General features: G+C 34.7%; 1 protein-coding gene across 1 annotated transcript in view; it reads left to right on the top strand.

The window, feature by feature from the left end:
- Positions 1-4,326: 4,326 nt before the first annotated feature.
- Positions 4,327-14,037, top strand: part of LOC105299499 (cytochrome P450 1A1-like) — an 11,191-nt gene continuing 1,480 nt past the window's right edge. Inside the window, 6 exon segments of the mRNA XM_011371295.1 lie at positions 4,327-5,148; positions 6,431-6,554; positions 11,051-11,140; positions 11,230-11,350; positions 12,515-12,601; positions 13,866-13,893. Coding sequence (XP_011369597.1) covers positions 4,327-5,148; positions 6,431-6,554; positions 11,051-11,140; positions 11,230-11,350; positions 12,515-12,601; positions 13,866-13,893 — 1,272 coding nt within the window.

Here is a 14,037-nt window from a genome sequence, read left to right as displayed (position 1 = left end):
TGACCAAGCCACTAGCTATGGGATATGAGAGAGATTGAAGATTCAGGGATCATTCTGAGGTTCTGGCTTAGGAAGATTTTTCCAGGTTCGCCTTCTACCTCACTTTGTTTCTTAACCATGCAAAGTTTTTTTAAATCTCCCTATATTCTCAGATATTCTTCTCTGCTCATCTCTTCCTATTTATGCTTTAAAATTTATTTCAAATATCACCTCCATAAAGCAACCCCTCTTCTTCATCCCTAAGAGTGTGTAGCATCTCTTTTCTATAAACAGAAGCTACTGTTTTTCAAGTAATTATTATGTGCCAAATATTAGATGTTTTATAGATAAATTATTTTATTCTTTTAACTAATCTCAGATAGGTACTGCTAGAAATCCTCATTTACTCAGAAGGACTAATTGAGGTAGGGAAAGATTTATTAACATTCTCAAATCCATGAACCTATGAAATAACAGAGCTTGTATTGGAACTCAGGAAATATGGAGACCCTGCTAAACTGCCTTCCACAGGAAAAAAAAAGAAAGAAAGAAAGAAGAATAGAATCTGATGAATGAATGACCTAACTTTAATTCTTCAATCATGTGGCAATGGTAGTGATTATGTATTAAGTTTAGCATTCACTTTGGGGACTTGCTTTCTTTCTTATGTGAGAATGTACTGGCTATTATTGATCATTCTTGTAGATTCTCACTAAAAGTTGACCTTTGAACAGCGAAGATTTACAGGGCCCCAAACTCCAAACCTTTAAAAAAAAAAAATATTTCGTAATAAGTTGCAGACACTTTGACAGGAAGATGTCATTTACCTAGTAACAAGTAGAAAAAACTAGCCTTTAGGTAGAAAAAAAGCCTTGACACAGGTACGAATATATTTTTAAACCAAAACTATGACTATCATACTCGGAATTTAACTATTCTGTGTGTGAAAATACAAATCTGTCTGGTTGGTGAAGATGCCTGAGAAAACTACCAAACCCACTTGAGAAAGGGAACCTAAGTTTCCCAGAGTTTTATTTTCCTGAAACTCGCAGCAATGCAATATTTCTGTATTGTGGTCTTTTACCTTCCTGCTCCTTGCTTCCTTGCTGCCTATCTTTTGACCTTTCTTCAACTTGTCACCAGCAATTCCAAAATGATTACTTTTTCCATCCTCTCTGTCCTACCCTGCTTTTTCCCAAGATAGGTTTCCATCTTGCCCTCTTTTTCAGAACCCCTTGCTCCAGATGTGTCTCTCTCCCTTCACTCATTCTGAAATTTCCGTTTCCTGGGCCCAATTCTGGCTGCAGAGCCCTTTCCATCCCTCCCTCCAGCTATCCAATGGCCTAGTCCAGTTCCAAACGCCTCCCTTCATGGGTCCAAAGTCCACTCCTCAATGTCTCTTCCCAGAATGTTCTCTCCCAGCCTTTCCTGATACCCGCTGCCACTGTGACCAGACTGTTCTGTTTTCTAGGATACCTCCAGCTTTCCCTAAAGCCTACTCTGTACTTCGAGCCATCCACCAAGTTCCTTCTACTCACGGTCGAGATTTCTGAGCACGAGTGAGTCTTCTAAGTTTCATCGTAACTTGGGTAAATGGATTTTTGATCTCATAGCAGGTTGTTTTACCCCAAAATTGTCCTCAATGTGGAATGCCCCTAGTAGTCTTGAGAAGTTTTTAAAAATGCATCGCCCCTAGAGATTTGGATTTGATTGGTTTGTGTGGGACACGAGCACTGCGATGCTTTAACAGCTTCCAAGGGAGGTCTAATGTGTGTCTAGGTTTGAGAATCATACAAATTCCTTCAACCTACTTATGTTCTTCTTACCTGGCTCTTCTTTAAAGATGTTAGAGTTCCCCTTGAAATTTGACAATGCAGTAGCCCACCCTTAGGGAGCCTTATACCCTCTGTTCACAGCCTTAGTTCGTGCCCAAAACAACAGGAACAGAATGTGACGTCAGAGCTTTCCAAGGAAGTTTTGGGGAAAGTCGGCAATGCGTTTGGGCCTGGTAGGCTGCCAAAGAAGATTTAATAAAAGAAGCTAGAAGGGCCTAGGCTGAAAAAATTCCAGGGTGATCATACAGTTATTTATATCTATTGATGAACTATTAACTGTTCTGAAAACATTGCTGATTAATTAACCCTGTACATAAAACTCCGGCTTCTGCTCCATTTTTCTTCATAGCTTTGATTAGTGAAGACTATAGCTAGCTTTTGAAGTCTTCCAGTCTGAAGTGTCATTTTACAGATGATGAGACTGAGGCCAAAGGAGATGTAATTTAACAGAAGTCCCACAGCTAAGTAGGATAGGAGGGAGGCAGAAAACCCCATCATCTTTAGGAGAGTCCAAAGTTCCTTCAGACACGCTCACTTCTGACCTGTTTAGTGGGCTGCTTTCAAAATGCCGATAATTGCCAATGTGCAAACTGGCAGTTTGGTGAATGACCAAGAGAAATTGGATTTTATAAAAAACACAGTGCTACAGGTAAGTAATTGGTGATTCATTATTAATCTCAAAAAACATGGAAAATAAATGGTGAAAACAACTTTATATCTTTAAGCTTCTCTATAACAGCATATACATTACCTCACAGAGGTATCAGTTTTGAAAGACAGTATAGAATTAGTGCTTAATTCTGGATCTGGCAAATGATAAGTGTGCAATAAATGGTCATAGTTATTATTAGTGGGAGAGGTTTTGGAAAGTCAGCATGCTATAAAACAAAGACACAAATGAAGTCCCTACGGTTTCCTTTTCGCAAATTACAGCTATTGCATTGATTAGGGACTCAGTTTTTCTTTTTGATTTGAATGTACATTCATGTTGTTCTTTTCTTCCATTAAAAAGTTAATCTCTCACTTTTAATTCTGAAGTTCATTCCTTAGTAACCAGTGCCAACCAAGTTGGTTTACTTAGTCACATTTTATCTGAGAAATTGGAAGGACAAAGCAATCAGATAAGACAGGTTACAAGGGTTTGCTTGTATATTTATTTAAAAGGTCTAGAAGAAATCAAGAATTGACTTAATCAAAAATCAATGAAAACTGGACATTTATACTGGTCAATGAGTGCATTTCCCACCAATGTTACTTGTCTCAGTAAGTAATTTGAGAAATGTGAACAGTTCAATTGTCTTTTAAGGGAGAGAAAGTTTTGTATTCTCTCTATAGTTATTATAAAATGTAATAACTAACAAAAATATTCTGCACGTATATAAAACATTTTGTGTGTGTGTCGGGGGGTGTGGGGGTAGGACTCTTTTTGTTGCAAGTAACAGAAACTAGTTCTAGCTAGTTTAGCAGGAAAAAATTCCATCTAAGAACAAGATTTCCTGAAGATCCTAGAAGCAATGAATGCAAGATCGTGAGGCCTCTCTGTCTCTTTTATTTCATTTCTTTTCTATTTCATTTATTTTTGAGACCTGTTTTCACAGTTTCGCAGGTCTTCTTGGTAGATTGAAAGGTCCCATATCATATCTTCAAAGTTAATTTTATGGATCTAGCTATCCAAAGAGAGGGTGATCTTTCATATTCCCAATTCCATATTCCTCAAGAAGGCTTATCTTGGGTCAGTGGCCCATCCTTGGATTGGTCACCTGTGACTACATGGGCAGATTATGGAGCAGAAGGACACCTTCAGAAAGTCACCTTTACAAGCAGGCTGGAAAATCCAAGGGTAGGCTAGGCAGACAAACAATTAGCTATCCACTAAATGGCTTGTAATCCACCAAGTATTTTAAATAATGATTTAATCTAATCCTCAAACAATGACAGACCACTCTGCACTCATTTCTCTATAGCATTTTCTACTTTGTAGTCCTATTTCTGTTTATCTAATTCCTCATTAGTCTGTGAAATTTTGTTTTGTATTTTTAATGCCTGACATCGAGGGGTTCAATAAATATTTGTTGAAAGGCTATATGACTAATTCTGTCAGGTAGCATACTTATATGAGAAAACTGGGATGCACTTAGATTAAATAACCGGATGAAGATCTCCCAATCAATAAGCATGAAATCAGCTTCGACAGCCTCAATCTCTTTCCCAACTACCAACCTGCTTCCTACATTGAGTTGTCCTCTTCTTCTGTCTATCATGTAACCATCCCAAAGAATTTGGTCTGGTGGTTAGAATTGTGAAAAGAATAGAATTAGAATAAAGGTGTAATGCATTTACAAGAATTTGGTTTTGCCCTCTAGGTGCATCAAGTAAGAATAACTTTCAACTGATTGCAAAGAATCTGTGCTCTTCTTCTAAATGTTTAAAGGGAAGAAGACCACTTAGGCTATGGTTAGAATGGCAAAAATGAGGTTTAAATTCTTCTATTTTAGGTATTTCATTCCAGAAAATGATTTTCGACATGGTAGTCACTCTCGAAGAGGTGACCACTTCTCTCATAATTTTGGTGATGATTTTTGTGTTTGTGAAAGCACTCAGGAGCAAGAGGAGAAAGCAAGTGTCTCTTCCTGGCCCCTGGTCCTTCCCTATCATAGGAAATCTTCTTCAGCTTGGAGACCATCCTTACCTTACGTTCATGGAGATGAAGAAGAAATATGGAGATGTCTTTCTCATTAAACTTGGCATGGTGCCTGTCGTGGTGGTGAATGGAATGGAAATGGTGAAGCAAGTACTACTCAAGAATGGAGAGCATTTTGCAGGCAGACCTAACATGCATACATTTTCTTATATGGCAGACGGAAAGAGTTTTTCATTTTCAGTCAATTATGGAGAGAGTTGGAAGCTTCATAAGAAAATTGCCTCTAATGCTTTACAAACTTTTTCTAAAGCAGAGGCAAAATCCTCCACTTGCTCTTGCTTACTTGAGGAACATATCATCGAGGAAGTTTCTGAGATGATAAAAGTCTTTGCAGAGTTGACTTCCAAAAATGGCAGCTTTGACCCCAGAAATGCTATCACGTGTGCAGTGGCCAATGTTATCTGTTTCCTTTGCTTTGGCAAGAGATATGACCACAGTAATGAGGAGTTTCTTAGAATAGTTAAAACAAATGATGACTTACTCAAGGCCTCCAGTGCAGCTAATCCTGCTGATTTCATACCATGTTTCCGCTACCTTCCACTGAGGATTATAAATGCCCCTCGAGAGTTTTATCAAGTCATGAATCAGTTTATTGCACTACAAGTACAAGATCATCTTACTACATATGATAAGGTAAGGATTTAAATTTATGCCAGGACAAGGGATTTGGTGAGAAGTAAAGGAACATAATGAGATGCATTGAGTAATCAGAACATTGTTTGTATTCTTTCTCGGTTCTTTTTACTTTAACTTTGTTATAATGACCTTTTCCCAAACTATTAGCAAAAGTGGGTTCTAGTCAGTGAGATTATAGGCAGTAGTATTTAGTTCTCATATAAGAACCTTAAGAAAAATTCTGAATTCTTTGAGATCTCAGAAGTTTCCTCAGTGTGTGGATAAGGCACATACTAGAATTATGAATCTGTAATTGGCTGATGAATGATGACCAACATGCTCGTGAGTTCCTTAAAGGAATGAACCAATAATTGTGTCTCTCATTTTACATCAGAAGCTATGAGATCTTAAAAGTATCGGCATATTTTTTTTCAGAAAGTGTTTTGAATAATTATAAAGAATATTGTATAGGAATCTTCTAATTTACTCTCTTTTCCTTCTTGAGTTCCTTTTCTATACAGAAACAAACTTTGAGATCATAACACATGTAGAAAGTCCTTCAGGTAGCAGAAGTGGATCTTTTTTTGTGAGGCCACTGAAATGTTTTTGGCCCAATTTGATGGTCCACAGAAGAGTTAAATTCTCTCATAAAATATGTATGTACTAGAAAGAATCCTAGTTCTTGGGGGCTAATTTGCTGAGATGATGGAATCAAGGGGAAAAAAAAAACAAAACGTGAAAAGGTGGATAATTGAGCAAATGAAGAGATGTAAGGAGTTAAGTCCCCTCCAATGAAAAAGAAGAGGCAGTAAACAATCTATTTCATAGTACCAGTCAGGAATTCTAGGTCAAATACAGCAAGTAAAAGAATTTGTAAAGTTGTAAATTTTTCTCCTTACTCCCTAACCTACTTAAGTCTCCTCTCTTTCTGCATGGTGATTACAGTAAAATTCATCTAATAGGTTTGGAAATCTCTTATTATATTCATTGTCCAGCAATTTCTTTATAATAAGTTAATCTCTAATTTTTTAAGTACACTTCTAGACACAGGTACTTTTTTATTGATTGAAAGAAATTTTAAGGAGAAAATTGAATGTGGTAACTTGGTTTTCTATTCTACACTCTTTCAAGATTAAGCATTACCATTGACAAGCAAAATAGCAAAACTGGTTGCAAGGTTTAAAATGATCTATATTCTTTATATTCCTAAACGAATTGAGTTCATTTCATGTTACATGGTGCATATGTGATGTGAAATGTAGGTAGGGATCAATAATCATACTAAGGTTTGTTTCCTCAGGACTGTATGCGAGACATTACTGATGCTCTGATTACAACATGCCAAAACAAATATGCTTCTACAAAAACAGCCACCTTAACTGATGATGAAATCATAAGCACTGTGAGTGACATCTTTGGAGCTGGTATGTGAGAATATTTGTCAATACGTAAGGCAAATAAAGATTAACTGCAAATTTTTGTTTTCTACTGTTTACATGTTTGCAGTATTTCTCTCTTTGAATATCGGCCATTTTGTATAGTTGATCTTACTCTGTATAAATAATTAGACACTCTGCCTTCTTCCCATGTCATTCAGAAAATTTTACTTTCATTTCAGTAGAGAATTATGGTCCCCAGTTCATGTGCATTAACATCATTGTTCATGTAATGCCTGACATTGGTTATTACTTTTTATCCTCACATCCCCCTCCCAGTTTCTTTCCCAACCCACTGACTTTTATTCTTAATCTGTTTAAAATGTTGTGTTTTGTTTGTTTGTTTTATGTATTCTTATAAAACAGATGTTATATTGTCATGTATTATCATATATTCTTATATTATCATGATCTTTAATTTTTTAATAACATCATTGTTATTTACATTTACTTCTAACTTTTTTGTGAAGCCCTTTATTTTTTAGATCTAATGATGGTTGCCAGATGTATTTCTAATTTGCTGCTTCGGTCGGTTGCATAATCCTTCATGAATGCATCCCCTACATTTTATCCATCCGCTGTCTCTTGGGTGGACACCTGTATTGTTAGGAGTTCTCAGCCTGCAAAAATACCGAGAAATTGAATATCTTGATAATGCTAAGAAAACCATCTTTGTCCATCATTTTTCAATTAGAATCTTAAGCTAAGAGGCAGAGTCTCTGGGTCATCCAATAAAATGATTTTTGAGTTTTTCATATAGAATACCAAAATCTTAGTCAAAAAGACAATTTATATTCTGCTACCTTACTATTATCATTTTTAAATTTCATATTTTCTGATCCTTTTTACCTATAGAGTAATCTTACAGTTTCTAGAAGAAATTAAACTGCAAGAAGCAAATTCTCTTAGTATAACAACACCACCAAAATACTGAAGTGTTTTAACAGATTTATTTTTGCTGAAATCTTCTTCAAACTCAATTTTCCTTTCTCCTTTATACTACATTTATTGGCAATTGGATTCTTTTTTTTTTTATGTTCTATGCATTTGTATTCCTGAAATTTCCTTGCAAACAGAAGCATTTGTTTTATTTGTATTATTTTTCCTCAAATACACCTGCTCCCTCTCCCCACACACTGACATATATTTATTATTTTGATCATAATTTAAATTTTATGGATGCACTGGTTATTCATCATACAAATGTGATTATGCTATATTTAGCATTTCTTCTGCCAATTGTTTGATGCTAAATACAATTGTTAGAATTCGTAAGGACATTTTTTTTTAAGCCTGAACACCACTAATTACTAAAGACTGGGTGTGTGTAGGTGTGATTAACCAATCCATTGGACTTTATTTTCACCTTAATTTGATAATATATTTAAGAAATATGTAATACTGTCAAGACCCTGAAAAATTGACAAACATAAAATTATGGCAAATGATGAAAGTGAGTAGGATACAGATTAAAGCCACCAGATGTGTACAACACAGTTAAAAATGTTTGAATAAATATGTGCAAAACAGAGTATTCATGTATTACTGCTTTATTATGCATTTACTCGCTCGACAAACATATCTGAATTTGTATTTTGAATTCAAATACAGTGGTAAAGAAAATTAATAAGCCTCTCTAATAATATGTAATAGAATACTTTGTTAGAAGAAAACAGTGAGCTCTAGACCATATATTTTAGTGTATAAAATTTTCAAACACACTGGTTGTTTAAGCCTTGATATAAAAGCAAATTTATGATAATTAAAATATAAATCCTGTTATTTATCTAGATAGTCCTAGGTCTTGGATATAATGTTCATGGCTCTATAATGTGCAAAATCAGTGGTTTTTATGCAGTATTCATGGTTTGCTCTTTTCTCTTTTCCTAGAGAATAGAGTCCATATATTATGAATAGAAGTCTATATTTTTGCATCATCCTGTAGTCTACTATGATCAATAACTTCATTTTAAGAACTTAGTTTTAGGATAATTTCTTCAGTATAAAGTCGAGGTAGAAATTTTATGACCTGGAAACTGTAGAAGCTACTGGCTTACTCTAAGGGATTGACCTGTTCAAAAGATGTAAAAACTAGGTCTTCAGAAGAGACATTTGGAAAGGAGTTTCCTCTGCTCTATAGCTATATTTGGATGTATTTCTTGCACATGTTGTGATGCAAGTAGTTTAGAGAACAAACAAATAATTAGGTCTCAATGCTCTGGAGCCACAGACTCAAATTCTGGTACTAGCTTTATCTTTTGTATGGTCTTGGTGAAATATTTAACCATCTCTGCACTTCAAGTTTCTCATCTCTAAAGCGATACTAATTACAGCCCCAATCTCAATAACAATGCAATCACGGGATCAGTGTTTGCTATCATCATTGTTGATGTCATCATCATCATGAAAACCTGGGAAAAGACAATGATTTAAAAACTCACCTTTGCTACTAGATTTTCTAAGCTTTAGTTGAAAACACAAAAAACATTATTAATTTTGACGTTTTGTCATAGAGGTGAATTTACAATTAAAACATTCTATAAATTTTTTTAATGTGTCATTTCTGGGTGTTAAGTTTTCGAGAACTGATCAGATTTCTTAACGGAGTGTTAAAGTTACCCTTGAGAAAAGGATGACATGTGACATAGAATTTCCTGCTTTTATTTTCAATAATGAAAAACAGCTAGCCAATGTATAGATAATCTCAAAAGTGAAGATATCCCATTCAAAGGATGAATTTTACCATAAAAAGTACACTAAAAATTAGTGTTTAAGAAAATTAAATGTACTCAATCTTCCATTATGTGCTCATACAAACTTACGGCTTTTGGATCTAGATAAGTCCAAGCTTAAGTTCTGATTCTGCCTCTTCTGATTTGAGTCACCTTGAACAAGGCTCATGATATTCTTGAGGCACAATTTTCTCTTCAGTGAAATGAGCACAATTATATATACCACATGTAATGTAGATATAGAGATATAGATATATCGTCTGGGACAGAGTAAGCATTCAATAGTTACTTATGATTATAATTATTATTACTGCATAGATCATAACCATTATCTATTATTATTATTATTAGTTTCAAGTATACATTTATATAGTTTATAAAACTATCCCCTTAATCACTCTTTCTCTCCTCTCGCTCTCTACCTAGCCATTACATTAATGCTAACTGTATTCCCTAAGTCATGCCCTCCCATCCCCATGACCATCTATCAATTACTAATTTGTACTTCTTTAACCTTTCACCCCTTTCTCCAAGCCCCCTAAACCCCCTCCCCTCTGGCTGTCATCAGATTGTCCTTTATATTTGTGAGTCTGTTTTTGATTAGTTTGTTCTTTTTGTTCCTTAGATTCAGCATATAAGTGCAATCATATGGTATTTATCTTTTTCTATCTGACTTATTTCACTCAGCATAATAACCTCTAGGTACATCTACATCGTTGCAAATGGTAGGCTTTCATTTTTTTTAATGGCTGAGTATCATAGACATTATTATTATCATAACAGTGGTGTTTATTTTGTAGTGAAATATTTCTGTTTTTTCACTTGTGGTAACACTTATATTTTAAAAATTTTTTATTAAAGTTTATTAAATTTTTTATTGTGGTTGCAAACATATAACATTAAATTTACTATCTTAAACATTTTTAACTGTACAGTTCAGTAGTATTATGTATATTCACATTGTCATGCAACAGATCTCTAGCATTTTTCATTTTGCAAAACTGAACTATATGCCCATTAAATATCAATTCTCTTCCTTCTTACTCCCAGCCTTTCACAACTACCTTTCTCCTTCTATTTCTATGATTTTTGACTACTTTAGATACAATATTATTCCTTTTGTGACTGGCTTGTTTTTATTTAGCCTAATGTCCTCGAGGTTCATCCATGTTGTAGCAAGTGACAGGATCTCCTTTTTTTAAGGCCACATGATATCCCATTGCATGTATACATCACATGTTATTTATCCATTCATCCATGAATGAACGTATGGGTTGTTTTCACCTCTTATCTATTGTGGATAATGCTGCAATAAACATGAGTGTGCAAATACTCTTTGAGAGCCTGCTTTTAATTCTTTTGTATATACTATACCCAGAAGTAAGAATTCTTGGATCATATAATAATTCTTTTTAAAATTGTTTGAGGAATCTCCATACCGTTTTCCATAGTGACTGCACTATTTTACCTTCTAACCAGCAGTGCATAAGGATTCCGATTTCTCTACATCCTCACCAACATGTATTGTTTTCTGTTCTCTTAATAGTGGCTATCCTAATGAGTGAGAGGTTAAGCCTATAATCTGAAACAAACTTTAATGTACAATAATTATTTTAGTGTGATATTATTAATTTGTGGTTATATATAGATTCTTTCCCCTGGATTCTTAATATTCAAATATAAAGTGAATTTGGAATACCAATTTTGCTAATATTTTTTTCCATGACACTTTGTGTCTTATTTCTTTTTCAGGGGTTGAAACCGTATCAACATGTCTCTATTGGAGCTTTCTTTATTTGATACACTATCCAGAAATTCAAGCCAAAATTCAAGAAGAAATTGGTAACATGCTTTCAGATGGAAAATCTAATTCTTATAATTGCCATTTTTCTTATTAAATAATTTAAAAAAAAAAAAACATTTTGTTTCAGATGAAAACATTGGGATGAAATCACCCTGACTTGAAGACAGAAAAATTTTACCCTATACAGAAGCTTTCATAAATGAAATATTCAGACATTCCTCCTTTGTTCCTTTTACTATTCCACATTGGTAAGCATATGATTCTCCTTTGAAACAGCAACCAATGGTTGGGTGAGGGGAATGAGGCATTAGAATACTTTCAATCCCTTAAAATCTGTATTATGTTACTATTATTTTAAATCTTATTTCATTTTATTTTGAAATCCTCTAGTAAAATTTTTACATAGAGCAAAGGCAACTTTTGTGAATGCTTTCCATAGCTAAACTATAATGCCATTAATTTTCATTTTATATGTTCTAATTATGGGGAGAGAAGGATAGAGAAGTTCCAAACAATGGATAATACAAGCATAACACATATTTGGCTACGAAATGTCATACATACTCTCTAAGTTCTTCTTATGAGCAGTCATAGCCACCTGCTGATGTAGCTTCATTTTCAGTAGCTTAGAGTTTTACTGGGCAATAGACTAAGGTAGCCAGTATTGCCACAAACAGATTATTGCACAGAGTATCCGTTTATAGATATTTGAAAGTTTATTGAGCCTAATACCATACTCTCCAACTCACAAATGCGTGTCAGCGTAGATTAAGTGAATAAACTATGCTAAATATGAATATGGACAACCAAAGTTCTGGTGGCTTGAATTGTTTCCATTCCACACAACTTAATGATCATCCAACATAACATCATTTCACAGCTAGGAAATAACATCATAGAGTAGGTATGAGATTTGCCCAACATCTCACTGTGAGCAAGTCTGAATTCATATTTTCTAGTTTCAATTCCATTGTTCCTTCTATCAAGTACTAAAAGATGTTACACTTTGTTTTCTAATCTGTTAATTAAAGCCAAAAATACATGGGGTACACAGAAGTGCTTTAAAATTTGCTTAATAGTTTCCTGATATAATTTGATATATCTACTCATGAGTAACTTTGTCATGGGAATATTAAGATAATTTTCTACTGAGATTTTAGCTCATTGCAAAACCTTAAATATATTAAGTGCTCAATATGTTTAACAAATGCAAGAAAAAGAATAAATTACTAATTTGCTAATAGTTGGAAGATGTATCAATTAATGAAAGAACAAAGATTTATAAGGATGTCATATTATTAGAGTTTTTAAAAGACATTAATAAAAGTAGTCTGTGAGTTGTGGGAGGCAGTGTAGGGATGGGTTATTCGAATTGACAGGAGGTGCCGTAATGCTGTATTTTGCTTTCCCAGCACCACAGCAGACACTACGCTGAATGGCTTTTTCATTCCCAGGAAAACTTGCATCTTTATTAACTTGTATCAAGTAAATCATGATGAGTAAGTCACAAAAATTATTTCTTGGGAGAAATTTGCTTAGTTGTTTGTTTACTATTTATTAATCGGGGAAAGATTTGCATTCTTCTTAACCAAACTTTGTTCCTTCTGTTTCTCCTGAAAGAAGTTGGAAAGAAATTTAGTTTTCCCTCCACACCAATAATGAGAAGGGTGAGATCTTAATACAAATTCATTCAAGGCAAATCCAATTTCGAAAGTGGGCTCTCCAGAAGGGAGAAAGAGTAGTCAGGGGAATCGTTTCATAAACTATAAAAATGTCTAACCAATGTACTGTATATATGAAACTAATAATAAAATAAAATAGAGAAAAAAGTGGGCTCAGTGGGAGAGGCATGAGCCAAGGACTTCATGGGCTCACCGTTTACATGGCTATTACCAGCTAACGCTTGAAAAGCAGCTAAAATAACCCCCCAGATATACAAGCCACCAAGTAGGGATTTTTCTTTCTTTTTGTTTGTTTGGTTTTCCTCTACCTCAGCACCTAGATCAGTGCTTGGTTCATAGTGGCCGCTCAATAAATATTTGTCAATAAAATGTAGCTAGAGACTGACTCATATCAGCTATAAAAGGAAGGGTTGAGATTAAGGTATCTCACACAGTGAAAGTGAGGATGATGGCATAAGTGATGGTGGTGGTGGGAATAATGATAATGGCAGCTAATATTTATAGATCCTAACATGTGTCAGGCAGAAAATCTTGAAGTAGCTCCTTTGAGCCTCAACAATATCCCTCTGCAGTGGTGCTGTTACAATGCCAATTTTACAGATAAAGAAACTTTCAGCCAGGTTAAACAAATGGATTCAGTCACATGTTTATCAGATAACAGAAGCAGGACCCACATGCAAGTGTGTATATTTTGTTTAATGGAAATCAGATGCTCCATGTGGTCAGGGCTTGATGTCTCCAATAAACTGGTAGAGATTGCATTCTCATGCACTCATCAGGCTATATATACAGTGTTCTGTACAGCTTTTTCATCTTCACTCAAGATCTCTGATGTCTCATGGTGCAGGCTGTTAGGGAGGGAGGTGATTATCCCGTGCACTTAACGGCACCTTCACAATCTCTGTAAGCAGCAAATGGTGGAATACACTGCATAGACTGTCCAGTGCAAAACTTATTGTCAGAAAGATTGACACCTCCATTCTTCACACCGAGTGATCATGCTGAATAAACAGAACATTTAAAAACCCACTATGAGAAAAATACAGTCAGTGTAAATTTAATGGCATTCAATCTCTGTTAGCACAACCCCAAGTATCCTAAGTGTTCTGGTGTGCTAAGAATGTGTGGTTATATTGAATATCAAGTAATGTTCAAATGAACCATATTAACACAGGTGCTTATAAAGAAATACAGTGTGTATAGAAGCATTTGTTTAAGCTGAATGAGTATGTGATTCAAGACTTAATATTATG

The sequence above is a fragment of the Pteropus vampyrus genome, unplaced genomic scaffold, assembly GCF_000151845.1.
Source record: "Pteropus vampyrus isolate Shadow unplaced genomic scaffold, Pvam_2.0 Scaffold186, whole genome shotgun sequence".
Taxonomy (NCBI): domain Eukaryota; kingdom Metazoa; phylum Chordata; class Mammalia; order Chiroptera; family Pteropodidae; genus Pteropus; species Pteropus vampyrus.
Note: the sequence above shows the minus strand (reverse complement) of the source record. Positions and strands in the feature narration are given on the sequence as shown.